The sequence below is a fragment of the Eretmochelys imbricata genome, chromosome 8 (genome assembly GCF_965152235.1).
Source record: "Eretmochelys imbricata isolate rEreImb1 chromosome 8, rEreImb1.hap1, whole genome shotgun sequence".
NCBI classification, from domain to species: Eukaryota; Metazoa; Chordata; order Testudines; family Cheloniidae; genus Eretmochelys; species Eretmochelys imbricata.
Genome location: NC_135579.1, coordinates 7,841,159 through 7,862,708, shown reverse-complemented (window position 1 = coordinate 7,862,708; position 21,550 = coordinate 7,841,159). Strand labels below are relative to the sequence as shown.

At 45.8% G+C, this 21,550-nt stretch overlaps 1 protein-coding gene across 1 annotated transcript in view; it reads right to left on the bottom strand.

Annotated features, from left to right (window-relative positions):
* Positions 1 to 21,550, bottom strand: part of MGAT4B (alpha-1,3-mannosyl-glycoprotein 4-beta-N-acetylglucosaminyltransferase B) — a 91,871-nt gene that overhangs the window by 7,722 nt on the left and 62,599 nt on the right. The window contains exons 2-10 of the mRNA XM_077824465.1: positions 18,150 to 18,329; positions 17,384 to 17,524; positions 16,343 to 16,476; positions 13,228 to 13,274; positions 9,948 to 10,061; positions 7,402 to 7,477; positions 6,437 to 6,551; positions 5,083 to 5,213; positions 725 to 832 (exon numbers count right to left, since the gene is read on the bottom strand). Coding sequence (XP_077680591.1) covers positions 725 to 832; positions 5,083 to 5,213; positions 6,437 to 6,551; positions 7,402 to 7,477; positions 9,948 to 10,061; positions 13,228 to 13,274; positions 16,343 to 16,476; positions 17,384 to 17,524; positions 18,150 to 18,329 — 1,046 coding nt within the window. The remainder of the gene's footprint in view (positions 1 to 724; positions 833 to 5,082; positions 5,214 to 6,436; positions 6,552 to 7,401; positions 7,478 to 9,947; positions 10,062 to 13,227; positions 13,275 to 16,342; positions 16,477 to 17,383; positions 17,525 to 18,149; positions 18,330 to 21,550) is intronic.

Here is a 21,550-nt window from a genome sequence, read left to right as displayed (position 1 = left end):
CTGAAGGTCAAGTACCTCCAGTCTCTAGAGAAGGGTGGAAACACCTGTCAACCTCACCCTCACTTCAAGTGCAGCTCTGATGCACTGAAACAAACGGGATTAGGGAAACTTGGCTAGTAAATGTGTCCTAACCTCTTCAGTCATGGCACTTGCCCTGCTTCAAGACCTGGTTTCCTGACTGAATTCTGATTTCCTTCCAACATATTTTAAAAACTTCATTATCTCAGGAAGTAAAACATTCCTCTTCTGTTTGGTGCCTCCCTTCCTCCTGTAATGCCCTGAATGAAGCATTTGCTTCCCCTGCTCAAAAGTTAGAAAACTCAAATGCCATTGAATCTATGAATTTGCATTACACCAACCACCACAGCATTAACAAGCAGCTTTTAGTACAGACAGATTGCCTAGCAACCAGCAGTCCACTGATGACAGGAAGAAAAAGGAGACACAGGGCAGTTTAATAAAGGTGTCTAAAATGTTCATTTAAATTTGCTGAGCTTGAAGGTGTCCCATGTTGAAAAAACAAAACAAGGAGCAGGGGTGTTGCATTACTCCACCCACAAATGGAAACCTGGCAATTAAGATATGAAACTCCAAGCACCACATCTGATTTCCAAATGCAGCAAGTTGGCGTGCGCATGTGAATCCAGCGTGCAAGAAGGGCCTAACATCAGGGAGATCTTTATGGGTGGGGGAAGAATGCCATGCCACGGTGTCAGATACCCACTTTCAATTTCTGTATCTTCCCAGCCAAGGAGGAGTGGGTTCCCACATGCTGGAAGAGCGAGGGCTTGAAGCGGATTCTCAGGTTCGCCTTCTGCCTGTCACAATGTTTCTGAAATGAGAAAGCACTATGAGAACTCTGGCTTCTGCCTTTGTCATTCAGAGCGCCCAGATCACCAGGAATGGGGGAAAGCAAAGGTCAGGTCAGATCATGGGGGAGAGAAGGGTGGGAAACACCCTTTAACAGAGTGACCTGTGACTGGTGACACTTTACTCTGCCTTTGATTTGCACGTACGATGAATCTGTCAGTGACTTTCAGCTGATTATGCAGCAGGATTTGGTGAGCTGCTCCACCAGCGGGAGCAGTGGCACCTATGCTCTTATTCATTCCTTAATTAATTAATTAATTTCCTACATTTCAAACTCTCCTCCTCACCCAACACTGCCAAGTGTATTTTGCCATCTGCCTAATCAGTGCCCTTCCTCCCTAAATTCTCAGCTGTTAATATCAAAGGAACAAAATAGATCAGCCTTTCTGGTTTGCCTGGAAACTCATTTCGTTCCTCCCTTCTTCAATCCCTGGATCTTCATTGACTGAAGAGCAGAGCGCTCAGCTGGTTTAGTTCTTCCTCCCATACAACACTCCTCTCTCTTTGGGCAACCTGGGTACAGGCTCCGGAGGGTTTTTCTTAGTTTGCTAGTTCCTCTGGCAAAGCTGTTTGGCCTGATTTCAAGCCACCCCAACAAGGTGAGGTTGAAAGTTCAACTCTAATCTGAACTACCTTATCAGAAAGAAAAGGAGTTCTTGTGGCACCTTAGAGACGAACCAATTTATTTGAGCATAAGCTTTCGTGAGCTACAGCTCACTTCATTGGATGCTGTAGCTCACGAAAGCTTATGCTCAAATAAATTGGTTCGTCTCTAAGGTGCCACAAGTACTCCTTTTCTTTTTGCGAATACAGACTAACACGGCTGTTACTCTGAAACCTACCTTGTCAGTTTCACATTCTACAGAGGAGAGAGAGAGCAGAAAGGGACAAAGGCAAAAAAAGAATGAGGAAAATATTGTGAATGTGGAGCAGAGAGAGAACCAGACAGAGAGATATTTGGGAAAGGAGCAGAGAGGAGTCCTAGGGAAAAGACAGTCTAGTTATATCATATTCAAGACCTCTATTGGAAGTCCCTGCCTTGTGGGGATTTATCCCCAGTATATTGCCCCGAAGTCGCATTAGCTAGAAATTTAATTCAGTTTTCCTTGTGGGGAGGGCAATGGGATGCAAATATGGATTTAAGCACAGGGAAAAATAAAGAGTTTTTATGGTACAACAATTTTTGTGACCCCACTTATAGGGATGTTTGCGAAGTTTCAAACTCAATGTCTATGTACCCTTTACATGGGCTCTCTGAATGCAGTCCCTGCACTATACGAAGACCTAAAGAGGGGGACAAGCTGCATAGAATCCTATCAGTGGTACTCAAGCCTTCCCTGCTAAGCAAGCCCTTGGCACAGCCGGTTACCTGTGCAGTACCTGTGCCAACTTCAAGAGATCAAAAATCATGAGCTGGACTCCCAGAAATCATGAAATTGGCCCCAAAATCATGACATTTAAAGAAGAGATTATAGTGTGTTTTTTAGCTCAGTCTCTTGATGTTTGAAGTCCCCCTGCCCATCCCCAGGGTATGTGCATGGTAGTGTTGCCCACTCTCCCACATGTACTGGATAAGGTGACTTTCGCCCCTGCTGCAGGAGCTCTCACCTCCCACATCTGCCTGTCTTCTGCCCAGCAATTAATCCTGTCCTCACCCATCCCCCTCAATTCAGTCCTCCCATCATCACCACCCCATCAGTTCAGCTCTCCCACCCCATCCACCCCCACTTCCCTCAGTTCACCCTCCCAGAACTCACCCCATCTGCTCAGAACCCACCATCAATACAGGCGCCCTACCCCATCATCCCCCACTCTCCTCACTTCAGTCCCCCTGCAGCCCTCAGGCCATGGTTCAGCCCTCCCAGCCTCACCTCTGCTCCTCTTAGGTTTCTTCACCCTCCCCAGATGTGGGGCGGAGGGGCTGCAGTGAGGTCCCCTCTCCCGTTTCCCAGGCTGGCAGGGGAGCAGCCACCTGCGCTTGACATCGGGAGCCTGGCCCCGCTGCCACACACCCGAGGCTTGACAGGAGGAGCCCCCGGTGGCTGACAGGATCGCTAAGTAAAATTAAGCCTCACTTTTAGAGCTCTCAGATGTCAGGACCATCCCCCCCCCCCCATCCTGACCTTTGAGAGTTCTATCATGAACTCATGAGAGAGGCTTAATTTTACTTAGCAATTGTGACTCTCGTGATCAATCCATGAGAGTTGGCATGTCTGTCTGTGCCTCCCTGGAACCTGGACATTCCAGGGGTATTCTCTGCAGGCTGCATTTGAGCTAATCCGTTAATCCAACTTTCATTACATTATAAAATTAAAACTAGCCATGTTAATGGGAGAATCCCTTTGCACTGCCAGCAAAAAACAAGAGCTCATTTCAGGTCCCTATTTTAACCTAGATGGGAAAAACAGGTTAGGGCATTTGTTAGTGCCCTTAACAAAATGAGGAAGGGGTGGCGGGGGTGCTGAGGACACATTTAGTGAAAGCACTGCTGCCCTAGGCTCATTAGGGTGGGGAACAGCTCCACAGCAAGGTCAGCTCTTCATATACAACTTTACTAAACCTACCATTAGTTTTCAAATGTAAAGAGAACAGGGTATACCCAAATTGGGCAAAGCATTTCCCAAAAAGCTCAGGTCAAACAAACTTTCAATCAAGAAAGCAAATCCTAGCAGCTACCAATTTGATTCGACACAGTGGGATTTACAAGTCATGTTTCAAGGGGCACTGCACAGAGTTAATCATGCACACAGTGGGAGAAGGAGCCAGAAACCCACACTAGAATTAGGTTAAATGTGTAGCAAAGCAACAATTCAGAGGTTTGTAGCATCCCCTGAGAAGACAGTGGAGGGGAAGCAGTCAAATAGGAGAGTATGAGCTAACCTGGCTGTGCAGTGGGAATTGCATTAAAAGACTGCTCAAGCTAAAGGCTTTACAAGGGGGTGGGGGTGGGGAGCACCAGCTGCATCTCATCACTCCTGCATGGAGCAGACGCACAAACAAATCCCCATTTTGCCCAGACTAGGAGAAGAGGTTCTGTAGGATATGCTGATTGAGAATGGGTCTGTCACCCAAGAGCACACCGGGCCAAAACCACCTGAAGAACAAACAAAAGGTGCTCGGAACACAGATCATCCTACACACAAGAGGATCTAATGGATACTGCTACCTATCTCTCTTAGAGCGAGCAGAGGAGGAAAGATAAAAACCTATTAGAGACAGATACTAGCCCTGCTTCTCTGGGGTCTCTGCAGCACTGACCTCTGCCTCAGATTTAAATGTATTCAAAATACAAAACCAGAGTGTGCATCTGGCAACGAGTTCATCTCACACTCACGGCTGCAACCCTCATCCTCCCATGCCCTCCACTCCACTCCATCCCGGTTACTCTAATCTCTTGTTGTTGCTAGTTTAATTTAGAACACCAGAGAGGATGTCCCTTTCTTATTGTCATCTGTAAAGCATCAGACACACATAGCATGGTAAACAATAGATCACAATGACCACAGTACAGCAATAAGGATTCCCTTAGATTCCCCCCACTCTCCACGTCTCTACATGGCTACCACTCTCCTGGCTGTGGAGAAGCTCAGGGAGCTGCAATGGGATCCTTGATCTGCTCTGGTTACATTGAGACACACGAGTCAGCATGCACCTGTGCTCCAAATTGAGAGGGCACTCAAGTGCAATTCCAAAGGGTTATTTTGCTGTTATGATAAGTGAAGGGGGGTGGGAGGGAGGGAGGCTTCAAGGAAGGGAACACACAGAAGTTAAAAAAGATAAGATAAAACCATGGAGGGGAAGAAACCACTCTCCTTAGGGTTTGGGGGAAAATCCTCTACTAACGGAGTTAAACAAGGAGCCGGTCTCAATTTCCACTAGCAACGAAGAGATTATTGCCCAGAATGGGAAGTATCCTTCTACAGAAGGGAGGTTCTGACTTTTCTACCCATCACAAAGAATCCCCATAAAGCATCTCTTAGCAACATGCTAATCTGGAAGGCAACATATTGAACTTTCCAAACATTTTTTCCTAGGTAAGATCCTGAACGAAGCTTTCCTGGCTAAATGAGATTAACAAAGATTCAGAACAAAATTTCATCATCACTACTTATAAAAAGAGATCTTCCCGTCTTTCCCAGCAAGTTCTGGAAATTCAGAGCAAGTGCAGAGTGGAAAGATTCTCAGTGCCCTCTGTGGGGATTGTTTACTTACCGCATCTTTTTCTGGATTGCAGACTTTCACCCAAAGGATGTGATCAAGGAGCCAGTCAATGGGCTTGTCCTTGTAGAACATGAGTATAAACTCCACTATCAGGCTGAGATCCAGCGATTTGAACATCTTTCCTGCAAGCATATTTGGATGGAGAAGAAACAAAGCAGATACAGTGTGAAACAAACAAGATCCAGCAACTGAAAAGAATTACAAGTTCCTCAGGTTTCAGAGTAGCAGCCGTGTTAGTCTGCATCCGCAAAAAGAAAAGGAGGACTTGTGGCACCTTAGAGACTAACCAATTTATTTGAGCATAAGCTGGGAAAACTGGTCTCTCTCCTTGCATCTCTAACGGAGTTTCAAGTAACCATGGATCTGCGCAGTTGGAGCTTACGCACCAGGATCACTGATGCTGCCAGTACAGTTCTAAAATTAGCATTCATTATAGACTGTTGCTAGCAAGTTAGCAACACACACAGTTATGAGTCTCTCTGAAGTCAAGGTCAATAGCATGGAACACTCACACCAGGTGGGAAGGGGGCACCAGAGAGGTATGGGTGAAAATGGCATTCACGCACAGTTCTAGCATAGATTATTTTCCTGCCCTGAGAGTTCAGAAAGACATCAAACCCCGTTAAACTAACGTAGCCAACACCCAGCAGAGGAATATCCAAACTGCTTGCATAACCATACAGTGCTGCTCCTGAAATAGTTCTCAGCTGATGTAAAACTTCTTCTGGCCCACAGACTGATTGTGTTATGGCAAATGCTTCTAGATCCCGTCCAATCAAGAAGCAATCAGTCACATCCAGGAAGCGAGCCTCTCTGCTGGGCCACTAGGTAGATTTACTTTTTTATTAAAAATGAATCAGAATATCAGTAGTTTAATGCTTGTGGAAGATGCAACGTGGACAAGCATAGACTTGCACCGTCCCTACCCACTTGTAAGCAAAGTCTCGCAGGCAGCTTGGCCTGTTTTAACACAGCACATCAATAAAACTTTACGCCACATGAAAGACAATGAGAAGTTAGAGGCAGTTGCTATTGCCATGCTCTGCATTTTATCTGAACTGTGTCAACAGGAAGGTGACTGACACACAGGTTCTCATTCCAGCTGTGTAACTATCCCAGGGCCAGGAGGCTCAGGACAGAAAACTTTGAGATAGTTTTTATTTCCTGAGCAAGTCAAAGGGTCACTATAAAAGTGTTAGAAGAAGCCAAGCATATGGAATTTACCCTTACTATGGGAAAACATCTCCAAGCAAGGAGGTTGCTGTTTGTGAGATCTAGCCAGCTATGCGATAGCCACATTTGGAAGGTGCTCGGGGAGGGTGGGAGGAGGAAGAGAGTCAGTTACCAATAAACCCAAGCTGTGAGAATTCCAGGATCATCCACTCCTCAGATGGCTGCTGCAGAGCAAAGTTCTTCATTGTGCTGAGATAGTTTGGTTTGGCTACAATGTCGTCCTCCAGCTGCAAGGGGAAAAGGAAACTTAGCACATGCAACAAAAACACATGTTCTGTTCCAGTCTGTCCGCTGCACAACACTCAACACAGAGGGCAGGGGAAGGTGGTTTTGGCAAAGAGAGTTTATTGTGGAAACATACACTTCTAACCTAGTCCAACAAGCTAAGGGAATACTGACTCCTACTCTTTGTGAATCTCCACCTCTTCCATTCCTGGGCAGAATTCTTTAGCCTGTTTGGCCAAAGGGAACTTTAACAGCTGTGCTGGGTAAGCTGCAGCTCATACATGACAGCAGAGGGACTGCTACTTTTCTAGCTATTAGACCAGGTTCCATTGTAAAGCTTTTCTGCAGTGTGGCACCACAGGCTGGCAAATTTCAAAGTGAGCCATCCCTCCCACAGCCGCATGCTGCTCATAATGTAGAGCTAATATGCTTTGTTTTCAGGAGACTCTACCTCACACTACAATGAAGACTTATGTTTTGGCTTACAAAGGGTTAATCTAACCTGGTCCAAAGTAAATATCTGTGCACGCGTGGGGGGAAAGGGGGTGGTAGAGAGAGAGAGAGAGCGCGCGCAGGAGCTGGTTGAAGGAGAAAGGCAGAGGAGTTCCTGAATCAGACTTGGGAGGACTGGATGTGAAAGAGACCGCATATCCTATGAGTGCCACATTTGGAGAAGAGTCGACACCAGAAACACTCCAACAGCATTTGAATTAACCTCTCCCTTCTTCCCCTCCCTGACCCAAAGACTCCACTTTATGTTTTACACACACACACACACCCCTCCCCTCACTCACTGGTACAAGACACGTGTCTCAGTGAATTCATACATTCCCACCCCACCATCAAACTCACCTGCACATAGTAAATGCCTTTGGACTGGGCATACATCATTAAAAAGCAGTAATCTAGGTTCTGTTTAGTTCTCCACCTGCAAACCAGACAACCGTGATGAGAACACCATTACCTTACCATCAGTCAGCAGATGCTTCATCTAGGGAGTGTGACGGTCTGTGTACCCTTACATTCACCCCTTTACGGGACTATGATAAATTTTGTACAAAGCATACCTTGTAAGGTGTCATTTGAAAACTCATAATTTGCTAATCATTATTGTCCCGGTAAAGTATGTGTGGCAACACTGCATGTAAATTTATAATATTCCTCTGTATGGTATTATTAAGACATGTTCCAAGTCTGGGGGAGCAGCCTCAGATCAGTTCCCCAGAAACAAAAGGCTAGCCAACGCCCCAGCCAGGTGTCTACAAAATCAAATGAACCACCACTTGGTTAAGTGGCCATTCTTTGGCAGGAACGAGGATATGAGTGAAAATCTACATCTTGACAAAGAAACAGCTGGGGGTTCCCATCCATACAGACTTTCTGTCTCCTGAACCTCAGTTGGAGGTGATTCCCAAATAAGAGAAACAACTATAAGAAGAGAGAGGAGACACCACAAATTATCCCTCCTTTTCTCTCAACGGCATCCACAATACCCGAAGAACAAAGGAAAAAGCTTTGGACTTGGGGGAGGGATCCTGACTACAAGGAATTCAGGCAGTAAGACTGCTAGAACATGTGGCGGGAGAGACTTTGCTTTGAATTCACTTAGCTTGTTAAGTTAAGCATTAGTTGCATTTTACTTTTATTTTCTTGTAACCCATTTCTGACTTTTATGCCTCATTACTTGTTGTCATTTAAAAATCTATCTTTTATAGATAATACACTTGTTTTATCTAAACCAGTGTGTGTTTTGGGACACTCCATTTGGGATAATAGGATGTGTGCATATCATTTTCTATTAATAAAATGACAGACTTTATATGAGCTTGCATTGCCCAGGAGAAAGCTGGGCAGTACAAGACACACATTTCTGGGGGAAAGTCTGGGACTGGGAATTTGCTGGTGTTGCTCTGCAGTGTAACGCATGAGTGGCTGGCCATAGCACTCGTATACTATAACTGGGAGTAATTTACATGCTGGAGACTGTGTGTGAGCAGACCGGGAGTGGCTGCTCTCACAGCGAAGCAGTGTTAAAAGGCATCCCAGATTGGAAAACTGAGGGGACAGAGCTGTTAATCAGTCCAGATTGTACCCCAGGTAATATCATCATAGAATATCAGGGTTGGAAGGGACCTCAGGAGGTCATCTAGTCCAACCCCCTGCTCAAAGCAGGACCAATCCCCAACTAAATCATCCCAGTCAGGGCTTTGTCAAGCCTGACCTTAAAAACTTCTAAGGAAGGAGATTCCACCACCTCCCTAGGTAACGCATTCCAGTGTTTCACCACCCTCCTAGTGAAAAAGTTTTTCCTAATATCCAACCTAAACCTCCCCCACTGTAACTTGAGACCATTACTCCTCGTTCTGTCATCTGCTACCACTGAGAACAGTCTAGATCCATCCTCTTTGGAACCCCCTTTCAGGTAGTTGAAAGCAGCTATCAAATCCCCCCTCATTCTTCTCTTCCGCAGACTAAACAATCCCAGTTCCCTCAGCCTCTCCTCATAAGTCATGTATTCCAGTCCCCTAATCATTTTTGTTGCCCTCTGCTGGACTCCTTCCAATTTTTCCACATCCTTCTTGTAGTGTGGGGCCCAAAACTGGACACAGTACTCCAAATGAGGCCTCACCAATGTCGAATAGAGGGGAACGATCACGTCCCTCGATCTGCTGGCAATGCCCCTACTTATACATCCCAAAATGCCATTGGCCTTCTTGGCAACAAGGGCACACTGTTGACACATATCCAGCTTCTCATCCACTGTAACCCTTAGGTCCTTTTCTGCAGAACTGCTGCCAAGCCATTCGGTCCCTAGTCTGTAGCGGTGCATGGGATTCTTCTGTCTTAAGTGCAGGACTCTGCACTTGTCCTTGTTGAACCTCATCAGATTTCTTTTGGCCCAATCCTCTAATTTGTCTAGGTCCCTCTGTATCCTATCCCTACCCTCCAGTGTATCTACCTCTCCTCCCAGTTTAGTGTCATCTGCAAACTTGCTGAGGGTGCAATCCACGCCATCCTCCAGATCATTAATGTCACAGAGAGCCAACACAATACACCTTTCACTTTCACCGGAGGAGAAGATGGGATAAAGAAAGTCTGTTCTTTACTATATGATTAATTTGGAGTTAACTGGAAAACAAGTGGCTTCTCGAGGTAAGTATCCTGTAGGTTAGCAGCTTTGTCTCAGTTTGACTTGTGGAAAAGAGACATGCGAAACACAGCAGATTAAGCCAAGCCACATGAAGCTAACAACAATGCATATTCACTAGCTCCTTAATTCTCACAAAAAGCAAATGTAAGGGCCTTGCATAAATCCACAGAAGTGTTTATCCCTTCTGAGTCAGGACTATGGAGAAAGTAAGTATTACTTATTCAGATTTTAAAGCATCTGGTATTACCTGACTCTTTCCTTGGGGTCACCAAAAGACTCCCGGAGACGAGAAAAGTCTGGATAGAAATGTGGAGAGGGGGAAATGACTTCCAGGAGACCAGAGTGTATTTCCTTGGGGAACCTGAGAGAGAAAGGTGGAAGTGAGCAATTGCTGTACCAGGCATAACATGACAGATTCAGACTGAAGTAACAGGGAAAACACCAGACCATGGAGCCAAACAAAATTAACCTCCAAGATAAAACCTCTATAGTAGTGAATGTACTTGCATGCTTAGTTCTAACAAAAGGACACCAGCAGGGTATTTGTCATGGGATTTTAAATCTCCTCTTCCCACGACTGTTTCTAACAGCCCCATGTAAGCCTGGAACTGAAATCTGTTTGTTTACTGGCATTTGTCTCTCTACTGCATGCAAACATGTTGATTTGTTATGGTAGGATTGCTCAGGGATGCTGGGCTGATAGCATAGATTTTCTTTTTTAAGTGATCCACAAGGAATGCCCCAGACATTGGCAGGAGGAACGACACTCACCACATAAGGGAATCTAAGCCTTATTTCTTCCTTTCAGGTTTCTCCCCTCAAGTCACACTGTCCAGTTCCCTCTGTGCCACGAAGGTCCAACCTGGCGGTAAGGCGGCATCCCTGTAGGAGCCCCAAGTTGGCACGTTTGGGAGAGGAGAGGAATACCACCAGGGATGTTAATAAGCATATGACGAGGTTTTGCGAAGATTCTAGAATATTTTAAAGGTAACTTGGCAAAGCCCCAGCACATGCTTTAAAAAAAGGTCACTTACGAGGCCCACCCCCACAAACTCCTTCCAGTGGGTTCCCGCGATAGTTGCACTGCAGCAGAGTGGGAGCAGACCAGCTGCCACTTCAGAGGTGGAGGAACCTGAAGAAGCCATTTGGATCCACTGCTGCTGTCTCAGTGTCCCACCTACCACTTCTGCTTGGGGTGATCTGCATTTAACCCCTTAAAAATATTCATCTGTTTTGAAGAAAAACATAAGCATTTATTTGCAGGTAAAGCCCTACAGACAATTAGCTTGACCCCAGCAAATCTGGCAGACCCAAAGTCTGATTTACTAATATAAGGTGGATATACAGGTGTTTGCAAAGTGTTACAGTAAATGCCAGTTTGCGGAGATTATATTATGCTTATTTGATAGGTTATCAAAACCACTGTAGTTGGTCTTAGCGGTTATTAGAAGACCCCCAGGAATTCTGCCTGTTTTCTACTGCTGATTTGATTTCCTATCGTGCCAGACAAAGCTACCAAAGTATATTTTCTGTCATATGGTTAAGAACAATTTAAAGGGTCACAGTCAATTAAAAAAAAGTCACTTGTCTGAAAAATGTGTACCCATTATTGTTACAAACCATATCCAAAGATTACTGTAACTGCAAGGGATTAGACAGAAAGACAGCTTTCCCCCAGTGTTTTACATTGTACATTTTGACAGCACTCTGTGTATCCTCAGTAAGGCTAAGTTTTTGTCATGGATATTTTTAGTAAAAGTCAGGGACAGGTCATGGGAAATAAACAAAAATTAACAGCAACCTGTGACCTATCTTTGACTTTCACTAAAAATAGCCATGGGAGCTCCGGGGTCCTCCTACCCCTGGGGCTGGGCTGCTGCAGGGTCCCCTTACCCCGGGCAGCTGGTAGCTGCAGGGTCCCCCCTCCTTCCTGCTGCGGCTGGGCAGTGGCGCAGGGTCCCCCATCTGCTCGCTGCGGCGCAGGATCCCCCCACCAGCTTGGGGGCTGGGAGCTGTGAGGGCAGGGCTGGCTGAGAGCTCCAGCCCCAGGGCAGAAAATGTCACAGAGGTCAATGGAAGTCACAGATTCCATGACCTCCATGACATAATCGTAGCCTTAATCATCAGTTTCATTGTTTAACCCCTACAGTCAGTCAGTCAGTCTCCCTTATTTGTGTGTGACCATTTATGCCGCAAGGGGCGGAACAGATACGACTGACAGAGACACTCCAGGACAACAGTCCCCGAAACTACTTTTAACTTATTTTTTAAATGGATAACATTTCCAGCTGACGTCATGGCGTCCCTTTAAATTACCGTTCCTCATGCAATGTCTGAAACGTGGCTTCTCATTACAGATGCTTGGACGTTGATAAAGGAGCACTTGCGCTTTCCCTGAGCAACACACGCCTAGACTGTAGGCTACCCCCATTGAATTTAAGAGATAATTTAGGAGTTTATTGGGGAGGGAGGGCATCAAATCACTAAGTTAATTAAAGTTTTAGACCTTTCACAGAAAGGCCCTTCCTTCGATAGTGCCTGGTAATTTCATCAGGGTACATCAGACTATCAGCTCATTATCTCCTGCTAAGTATACACTCCTGCCACAAAAGGCAGAAGGGTGGATCTGTCTCACTTGCACAGCAAGACAGAGGGCTCTGTTTCAGCTCTTCTGCAAAGTGCAGTAGGAATACAATGCTCTTCTGCTTTTCTATTATTGGAAGCATGTCCCAACCCGTCTCCCATCACCACCTCAGAAACTGAATTGAGCCGTTAGGTCACATCATCCTTTTAGAAGTCTTGCTCTTAAGGTTACTGTGGTTCTTTGGAAACATGCAGACACGGAAGCTGGACTGGATTCAGAGCCTCTGTTGTTACAATTGCTTTCTTCTTCCTCTTTGAGCTCTGATGCTGCTAATGCCTAGACCAGCTCTCTAATAACCAAGTGTTGGAGAGAAACCTGTCACGGGTTTCCCTCCAACACTTAGCAATTGTGAAGCTGCAGCAGCCACTGTAACTGTGGGGCAGAAGTTTGTTACACTACATGCAATTCCAGAGAGATCACAGATGCAAAAAGGAGCAGGGAAATGGACACTTAGGCTGTAACAGCCTTATTTTGGTTTGAGATCATGTGTGCCAGTCATGCTGTTCACTTGCTCTAACTCTATGAGCAGGCAGGATGCTGAACTAATCAAGAATAGACACCCCCAGGATTACTGTAAATATAAATAATCCATCTTCTCGTAACACAGGACAGGAAGAGTGACTCAGATGGCATGATCATGTGCATTGAGTACATGAAAGCACAAAACTGGTTGGACAAGATCAGAAAGAAGTTAAAGATACAATACCGTATATTGTTTTAGAATTAGATGAATTTGGGATCAGCTTAATTAAGAGACAGGATGAGACTCTGGAATTTATAATGGAAAAATCAAGCAAACAAAAAGACATTTATTTTCTTTAACAAGGCTATTACTTTGTTACAAGCTTAGTTCATATCAGGATAACGAATGGGAATTGCTTACAAGTTTTTGATATTTTCTGCCACTCCAGTTGTATACTGTTCATCCGTCTGAAAATAAAAAATTAAACATTGTAAGAAGAGATCATTCAGTTTCAGAGAAACCAACCATCAATACTTTAAATTCCTCATCTGGATTTATTCTCTGCCCGGGCCTGCACCTCAGAAGCCACTGCTATTATTCCCCATTCTGTGCTGTCAACACTTCCATACTCCATTCATTCATCTCCAGGCCTTCTTCTGTAAGGCCCTTGTGCCTGAAATCCCCTCCCCATTTTGGTGGATCAAAACTGAACTCTTCTTCAAATCCCTCTGGTTTGGCCAGTGTTAAATCAAACCAAAATGCTAAGCGTCTGGGCCCAAGGATTGCTTCCTCCTCTATTTTCTGTACAGTGCCAAGGAGGCTGTTGGCATTCAACTAAATGAACAGTCCCCAACAGAAAAGGAATTCTACCCTCATCAGCAAAACCGAAGGGTTTCTATTATGACGTGTATTTACGTTTTGGGTTAATTTCAGCTGCAAACCTGAATCTCTCAGCTGGTCCTGAGATTTGACCTGGTCACTCTCAGCAGCTCAGGGGAAAAGGGTAATTATGCTGCATGACACTAATATAAAAGATATAAATGCAAAGACTTATGCAAGGGGCCAGTGGAGAGAAAATAAGATCCCATGCCCTCTATTCCAGAATGCTGGATCAAGAGGCCTCCAAAGAGTTCACTGCTCTTGAAACAGCAAACACAAGTCCCAGGCCAGGATCTGAAAAGGAGGAGGGACGATGACTTTCACCATCACCGGGGGTAAGTGCTAAACAATAGCTTGCAACGTCCTGCTCAGTACGAGGTGGTGTCAGATTTGGTGCCACAGTGGGGTGAGGAGTGAGATGTCAGGGGTTTAGGCCAGAAGCCAAGTCCATTGCTTTACCCAGAATAATGACAAGTCAAGTTTTTCTAGAGAGACAAGCTCTCCTTCTCAAGGGGTTCTCAGAACCACCGCGAGAGACTAATTTCTTACCCTGGCAGAGCTGGGAAAACAGCTACAAAAAAGGAAAGAAGATGGCTTTATATTCTGGGAGTGAACATACAACTCCCATCTGTCACAATAACTGCCTCAGCACTTGGCATCGGATAGCAAACACCACATCTGCCCACACATGCCATCCTGCTTTAATTGATGATGTAGGGGAGAAATGGGGCTCCTCACCACAGTGACAACACATTGCAATGCAGCAATCCCACTCCATGAGGACTCTTCCTATGACAGCTGCGTTTAACTGCTCTGACAGGGACAGCTGTCCCAGTGCCAATGCAGCTAGAGGACTCAGGCTGGAGTCTTATAACATAATAAGCAGGCTGCTTCCCTCAGTCACCCAATGGAATTTTTTTCACAACTTGTAGAAAGGAAGTTAGCTGCCACAGCCATACGCTGTTGAATTGGGAATTGGTTCTCAGTTTCTGAAATACTCTAAATTTTAGAGGCAGCCATTAAAACCCCCTCAGGATGGAGCCCGTATCATCACAATGATGTCAGTTCTCTTATCTTCTCCCCTGCCCCTCCTAAGACTACAGTGGCAGCTTGATGTTGCCTAGATTCTTCAAGCTATCTGATGACTCTTCAAATCTCATACCATCTTTTACATCATTTTCTACCCTAGGCCTGAAGACTTGTGACCCACAGGCAGTGATGTACAAAGAAATGCACTGTCTGGACTGGGTGTGTAACAAGCACAGCAATAGTTCACACTTATATAGCGCTCTCCTGCAGATCTCGCAGCACCTGACAGTTAAAAGGACAGAGTCTGAAGTAGTTTTACCTCTATTGTTACCAGTAACACCTACTACTGCTGTAACTGAGACATGAGAAATATTGCCTCTGTTTTTGTGCATTTGGCAATTTATTTAAGAATTAATTTCACTGTTTCTCCACAATCAGTTTCCCCTATCTGTGAGAGTCTTTCATACTTCAAAAGAAGGACAAACTTTTTTAAAATATAGCGAGGGGGAAAAAAAATTGGCAGGGGAAACTCAGTACCTGAAACTTCTTGCAAATCAATTTAAAAAAAAGTTAATTTCATATTGATGCTTCCCTTTAAATCCTCACAGGATCCTTGTAAGATCCATTTCACAGACATGTACATTACAGCACGAAGGCATTAAGTGACTGCCCAAAATCACAGCCTGACAATGAAGCAGTTTGGGAGAGAATCAAACCCATGTCCCCCAGTCCCAGGAGGAACCTACTAATCCAACCCCCCTCACCTTAGCACTTTGGATAACAGCCACTTGCTCCTCAAGAGTATGCTTTCCTTTTGTATAAAAAACACAAGCTAGAGACCTGTAAGCAAAACGCCACTAAAACCATCTAATTGCTGGTGAACAGCAAGCAAAGACAGGTATTTATCTTCACTCTGCTCCCGGCAACACACCCCTGACGTTTTGCTTGCTCAGTGGATTTCTGAAAACTATGACAAGCATTTTAGGCTTGAGAAAATAATCCAGAGGGGAGAGCGATGGAGAAAAATAACCATATAAACCCCTAGATAAAAGTAGCTCTAGTGGATTAACACACCAAGCTCCTGAATTAAGCAACTGATTCTGGCCCCAGGCATCAGTGCAACAAAATGTGCTAGTCTAAGCCTTGGAGAAATGGGCTGGGGGATGGCAGAGAAAACATGATGGAGGCGTGGGAGGGCAGCATGAATGAGGTGGAGTGGTGTTTGCAGGGCTTCAGTCAACAGCTGCTTTGGAGTTTGTAGGAGTGAGGTTAATGAGCACAACTTAAATGAAAAAGATGAATGCAAGGGCCATGTTGGCAGCTATAATGTAATCATCTGCTAACATATTGACCCTCTGTAGAATAGCGCATCCAAGCACTGTTTCACATTAAAAACAGGCTGCTGGCCCCCATCAGGGGGATGTGCCTGATGAGCCTTGTCAGACAGCAGCCCAAGGTTGGGCTTATCTGCCTCTGCAGCGGTGGATCTGGCCCTCATCCATGAGAAGACATCCTGCTGTTTTACGGCTGCATGCAGCCTCCTGGACCAGCACCAAGTCCCTATCAGACAGAGAAAGGGGATGAAGAGCTGATGAAGTGGGATAAATAGATACAAGGGCCATGTTACCTCAGCAATCATAACAACAATCACAGTGTCCTCCTTTTCCTGCTGGGTAAGCTCTGAGATCAGGGAGTTCAGGGTGTCCGTAAGGTATGAATGCACCTCTCGCTTCACGCTGGGGATTCCCATTACTATGGACACTGCTCAGAAACAAAGCAAAGTGTTTTCAGAAAAATGATCACAGGGCAATGGGCCAGGAAAAAAAACAAGACTGTTCACTCAGCCCCCGAGGTCTCACTTTCTACTTGCTTTTAGCACTATGTTCCATCAATAGGAAAATGGGCTGATGACCAAAACGCCTGTGGCTACCAAGGGCTAATTCACTGAATTATCCCTATCAGCAGGTTAACTTTTTTTCTAACAAACAGTTTGGCCAGGAAACAAAAAGGAACGGTGTGCTAGCATGCAGGGCCTCCCTTTGAAGCATTCAGTACAGTTATTATAGCTTTAAGGCTGATATTTAGGAAATGCTCCAAAATGTTCCACTTCAGAAAGGCCTTTCAACCCTAAAAAGACACTCAAGACTGAGACCTCTTCTGCCCAGAACAGGCCAACCAACAAAAACCTTAACAAATCAATGTTAAAAAAAAAAAAAGTAAATTAATAAAAAGTTAAAAAAACAAACAAACAAACAAACAAACAAAAAACCCCTATCCCAAGCAGAGTTTTTACCCCAAGAAGGGGGAAAGTGCCAGGGACTCCATGAAGTCCACTAGGGGCTTTGCCATTCCATTGACTTTACATGGGAGCGGCTCAGATACTATACTGATGGGTGGCAGTAAAACCCTCAGACAGACAGACAAGGGTCAAATAGCACTTTAGGGTTGGTTAAAGCACAGACAGCATCTCCCTGCACCTCTTAACTTAGAAGGGTTACACTCTGCGCATCCACCCTAATGCACTGCTGCATTGAGGAAGCCTATATGGAATGTGCTGCTCTGCTTCCAGTCCTGCTCATCTCGAGCCAGGAATGGAGGGGAGTAGAAGGGCACATGTAAAGTGAAGGCAAGAGACATTGGATCTTACTGCTGCTGCAGCTGCTTTTACCTCCAGTGCGTCCCTGTCCCACATGCACAGCTGGTTGTAGACTGTTCTCCTTGGACAGCAAATGTGGCAAATGATGAAAGATGGTGGGAAGATGCAGCACATTCTTGCTGGTGATATTCCACAGTTTTAATTTGGTTTCATCTTAAAGAGGAAAAGGAAGTCAATATGCAGGATACCATACAGGGAGAGATCACAAGGCTTCTAGCAACAAAACCCCCTCACAGGGCAATCTGGCCATTTTAGATTATCACTAGATTAATCCACCCAGCCTTCTCAGCGTGCACACACAACTCCCACTAATGTAAGTGGGAGCTGCGGGTAAAGGCACCGAATAAGGTCCAAAATCTTTGAGGGGAGGAAAATGAAGATCAATCAGATTTTATCAAAAAGATCCAATTTTCCCATCCAATCAACTTTTGCACTTTTAAGTAAGAGAGGTGCACTGAGCAAATCTAAACCCTCCACTGGGATCTGCTTTTCATAAACATTCAGTAATGAGCACACAATTGGTGATAAAAGCTCCTGAGCAAGCAAGTTAGCGTATATTATCTGCAGAGGCTAATGTCTAACAGTGCATGGCCATGTCCATTCAAATAGATTTTCTGAACCTCTTAAGCCCCTCATGCTAAATCGGAGATGATCTGGACTTTGACCTATACTTGCTCTGGGAGCAACAGGATGCCCATCCTATCTGCAGCCCCCCCCCCCCACACACCTCACTACCTCCTCTATAGCAACAGCGTCTCTCTGTTAAAGTCTGATTCACCAGATAAACTGCTCCATGTCCGGTTTACATCTCGTAGGGCCTGCTTCTCAGAGATAGCTCTCTTTATCTCGTCTAGGACCAGGTTCAACTCCTTGGAGCGCTTTAGGCTCTCCTGTTCAGCAGCATGCAGCCGGTCTCTGAGCGCTAGGAACTCTCGCTGATAGATATCCACAACCTCACCTGTGGAGAGAGGACAAACACCTTTTTCCCCTGCTGTGACAGGTTCTAAAAGGCAAAGTGTCGTTAGTCATCCATTCTCCCACTCCGCAGCCCTAGGCACCAAACCTAAAACAGAGGGAGAGAGAAGCATTGCCAAATCACTGGCTGATTTGGAGGTAACTGCTCACCCATGTGTGCTTCACAGCAAGTAAAATTCTCAGCGCACTGGCCATTTTACCTGAGGGCTCTATCATGCAGGCAGAGCTGGTAGCACCACTAACTAATGTAGCCTGGCGCTTCCCATTAAAACACCCTTTTGTCAGTGCTTATAACTTTGCCAACCCTTACCTGTGAGGGAAACTGGGAGTGGGGTGCGGGAGAACAGGACTGGGACCCAGTTGCCTGGGGGGGAGACACCAATTTGACGAGGCCTGGGGGGAAGATTGGGAGTGGCTGGACAAGGAACCAGTGTGGGAATGAGAGCGGGGGAGACAGATCTGACCAGGAGCTGGGGCATGGGCGGCGGGTATCGTAGGCAAGGGGAGGCTTTGCCTCCTCCAACAGCCTACCGTGGCTCCGCCCCCAGGCCAGTGTGCCTCCTCCCACGACTCGGGGCCGCCAGGGCGGCTGGTGCTAGGCTGTGCTGGCCGCCCGGAGTCCCAGGGCTGAGGCCTCGCCCCGCAGCCCCTGGGGCTGGGGGGGGGCCCCACGATGGGGGTGCTTTGGGTTCCTGCGGGGGAGGGGCCGGGGGTTAGCGTCACCGGCTGCCCATGAGCTGGGGTGTAGGTGGAAAACCTGGACTGCCTGGGCAATGAGATGAGTGAAGGAGCCAGCGCGGGGTGAGGCTGGGGAAGGAGCTAAGGGATGAGGACTGAGATTGGATGAGGGGCCCCACAAGGAAGACCAGGACTGGGAGCCAGTGAATAGGGAGGAGAAAGACTAGACTGATGAGATGTCACCAAGCGGGGAAGTGGAAATGGCTGGGTAAGGAGACTGGGGACAAGGAGTTGGGGCAGGAGTGGGAGAACTGGTACTGGACTGTGGAGGGGGAGACAGGTGGGAATTGGTGCTCTGACAGATGGGGAGACCAGGACTGCATGTCAAGGAATCTGGGACTGGGAAGAGTAGCCTGAGGAAGTGGAGCCTGGGACAAGGAGCCTGGGGTTGAGAAGAGCCAGGGTAGGGACAGGCTGCAGGAGGCAGCACTGAAAGGGTCGCGCTTGGAGAAGAGTCTGCGCCCACTAGAGCACACGCCCCTCCAGAGCTTGGAATGGAACCTAAGATTCTTGTCTCAACATTCCTCTTCTGTCAGCACATACTTGCAAAACACACTGGCAGAGTGGGTGTCTCACCCCCATTCATCACTATGATTTGTATTACCATAGCATGTACAATCCCTACTCATGGACCAGGGCTCCATTTAGCTGGGGACTGTACAAACACAGAACAAAAAGATGGTCCCTGCCCCAGAGAACTTACAGTGTAAATATAAGACAACAGATGATACAATACAGACAGATGGGGGAGTATAAGGAAACAATGAAACAACATTGGTCAGCGTGACAGGCAGAGAGGTTTCAGCACTGCAGCAGCTCAGCTGTTGTCAAGTTTTTGTAGGCGCCATGGAAAAGGAGAGTTTGAAAGAGGCTAAGGAGATAACTCTGCAGATGGTTGGGGGGAGCTCCTCCCAAGTGCAAGTGGCAGCATAAGACAAAGCACAAAGGTGTTTGTTTGCAAATTTAACAAGTGAGCAATGGAAGCAGGCATCATTGGTGAAAGCTGACATCTTGATAGTGAATAAGAAATAATACGTAGTGAAGAGACAGGCCATGAAGAGCCCTGAAAGTGAAGACAAGTAATTTATGTTTGATGCAACAGAAAGGAGGAGCCAATTACAAACTACTGCTCCTATCAGTTACTCTGTTATCTCCAGTGGCAGAGATCTATGCAGTGGATCTAAAACTTCCAACCCTGCTGATGACCCATATGTTCTTGAATACGCCGCCACATAAGGGAATTTCTATTTTTGCAGTTTGCTTTTTTACAAATTTAGGAAATTACGTGTAAGAAACCTTGCTTAAAACATGAAAATTGCAAAATCAAGTACTCAAAAGTTTGGAAATGCAGAATTAAGTCTGCCTGTGCAACCAAAGGACCCCTGGCTCATTCAGTGCACAGGATGACTGAATCAGGATTGTGTAGTAAAGGAGACTCTGGTCTGTAGGATCCCTGCCTTATTTGTTGAGGAAGTTAGAAAGGTTGTAGAGAGTGGGTGAGAAATAGAAAGGATGGTCTTATGTGCTGCCCTGGACAATTATATTCAATCTCTACACCTCTGCCACAGAGTTTTGATGTGATGCTGGTCAAGTCATTTAAACCAAACTGTTCACAGGTGACCATTAATTGTATGTCCCTCAATTTTCTATGTGCCCAACTTGAGACGCTGCTGTCTGACTTGTAGAAGTGCTGAGCACTCACACCTAGAATAGAGTTGGCTGGAAAATTTCCAATGAAACCGAGTTTTGATGGAAAATGCAACTCCATCAAACTGGAAATGTCTTGTGAAAACAGTTCAGGTTTGAAGAAATTTTGTCAGAACACAGGCAGGATTCTGCCAGATACCATCCATCTTGCCGGGTGGGCTGCTGGGGACCAGCAGCTCCAGGGCCTTTCTGCCTTGCCAGGGTTTCAAGGCTTCCTACCACCCCAGGTCTAGCACAGGCACCGTTAATGCTGGTACTGAGCGCTTGACTTTGTGACCTTAATAGTGCTATTTTAACAGTAGGTTGTGTGTGTAATCCCATTTAGAGTGTTAAGCATTTACAGTTCTGTCTCAAGTCTATACCCTGGAGCAAGAGTCTACAGGCAATTATAGTAGTAAAGCTATATAGACACAACCTCGATTTCTCTTTTCGACTCGGTTTTCCAGGAGTTTAATATATAACCTGGCTGATTTTAAAGTCACCTTGGGTTGAAAATGTGCTATATAAAAACTGCCCATGTTGTTAAAGATTTCCTACAAAGGAAAAGAAATAGGGCATTTGCCCTTCTCTGCTTCTTTATAATGTACTGTATAAGGGTGACCTGAAAGTTGGGTTTAAAAACAAAAGAAAGAGACATTCCAAGTGTGCGTGAACTAGAAAGCATGTCCAACTGTGTGTACCTGACACCATACGAGAGCCTGAATTACAATACGCATGCCTCCAAGATTCTGCAAGTTTGAGAGCACATGTCCAAGAGAT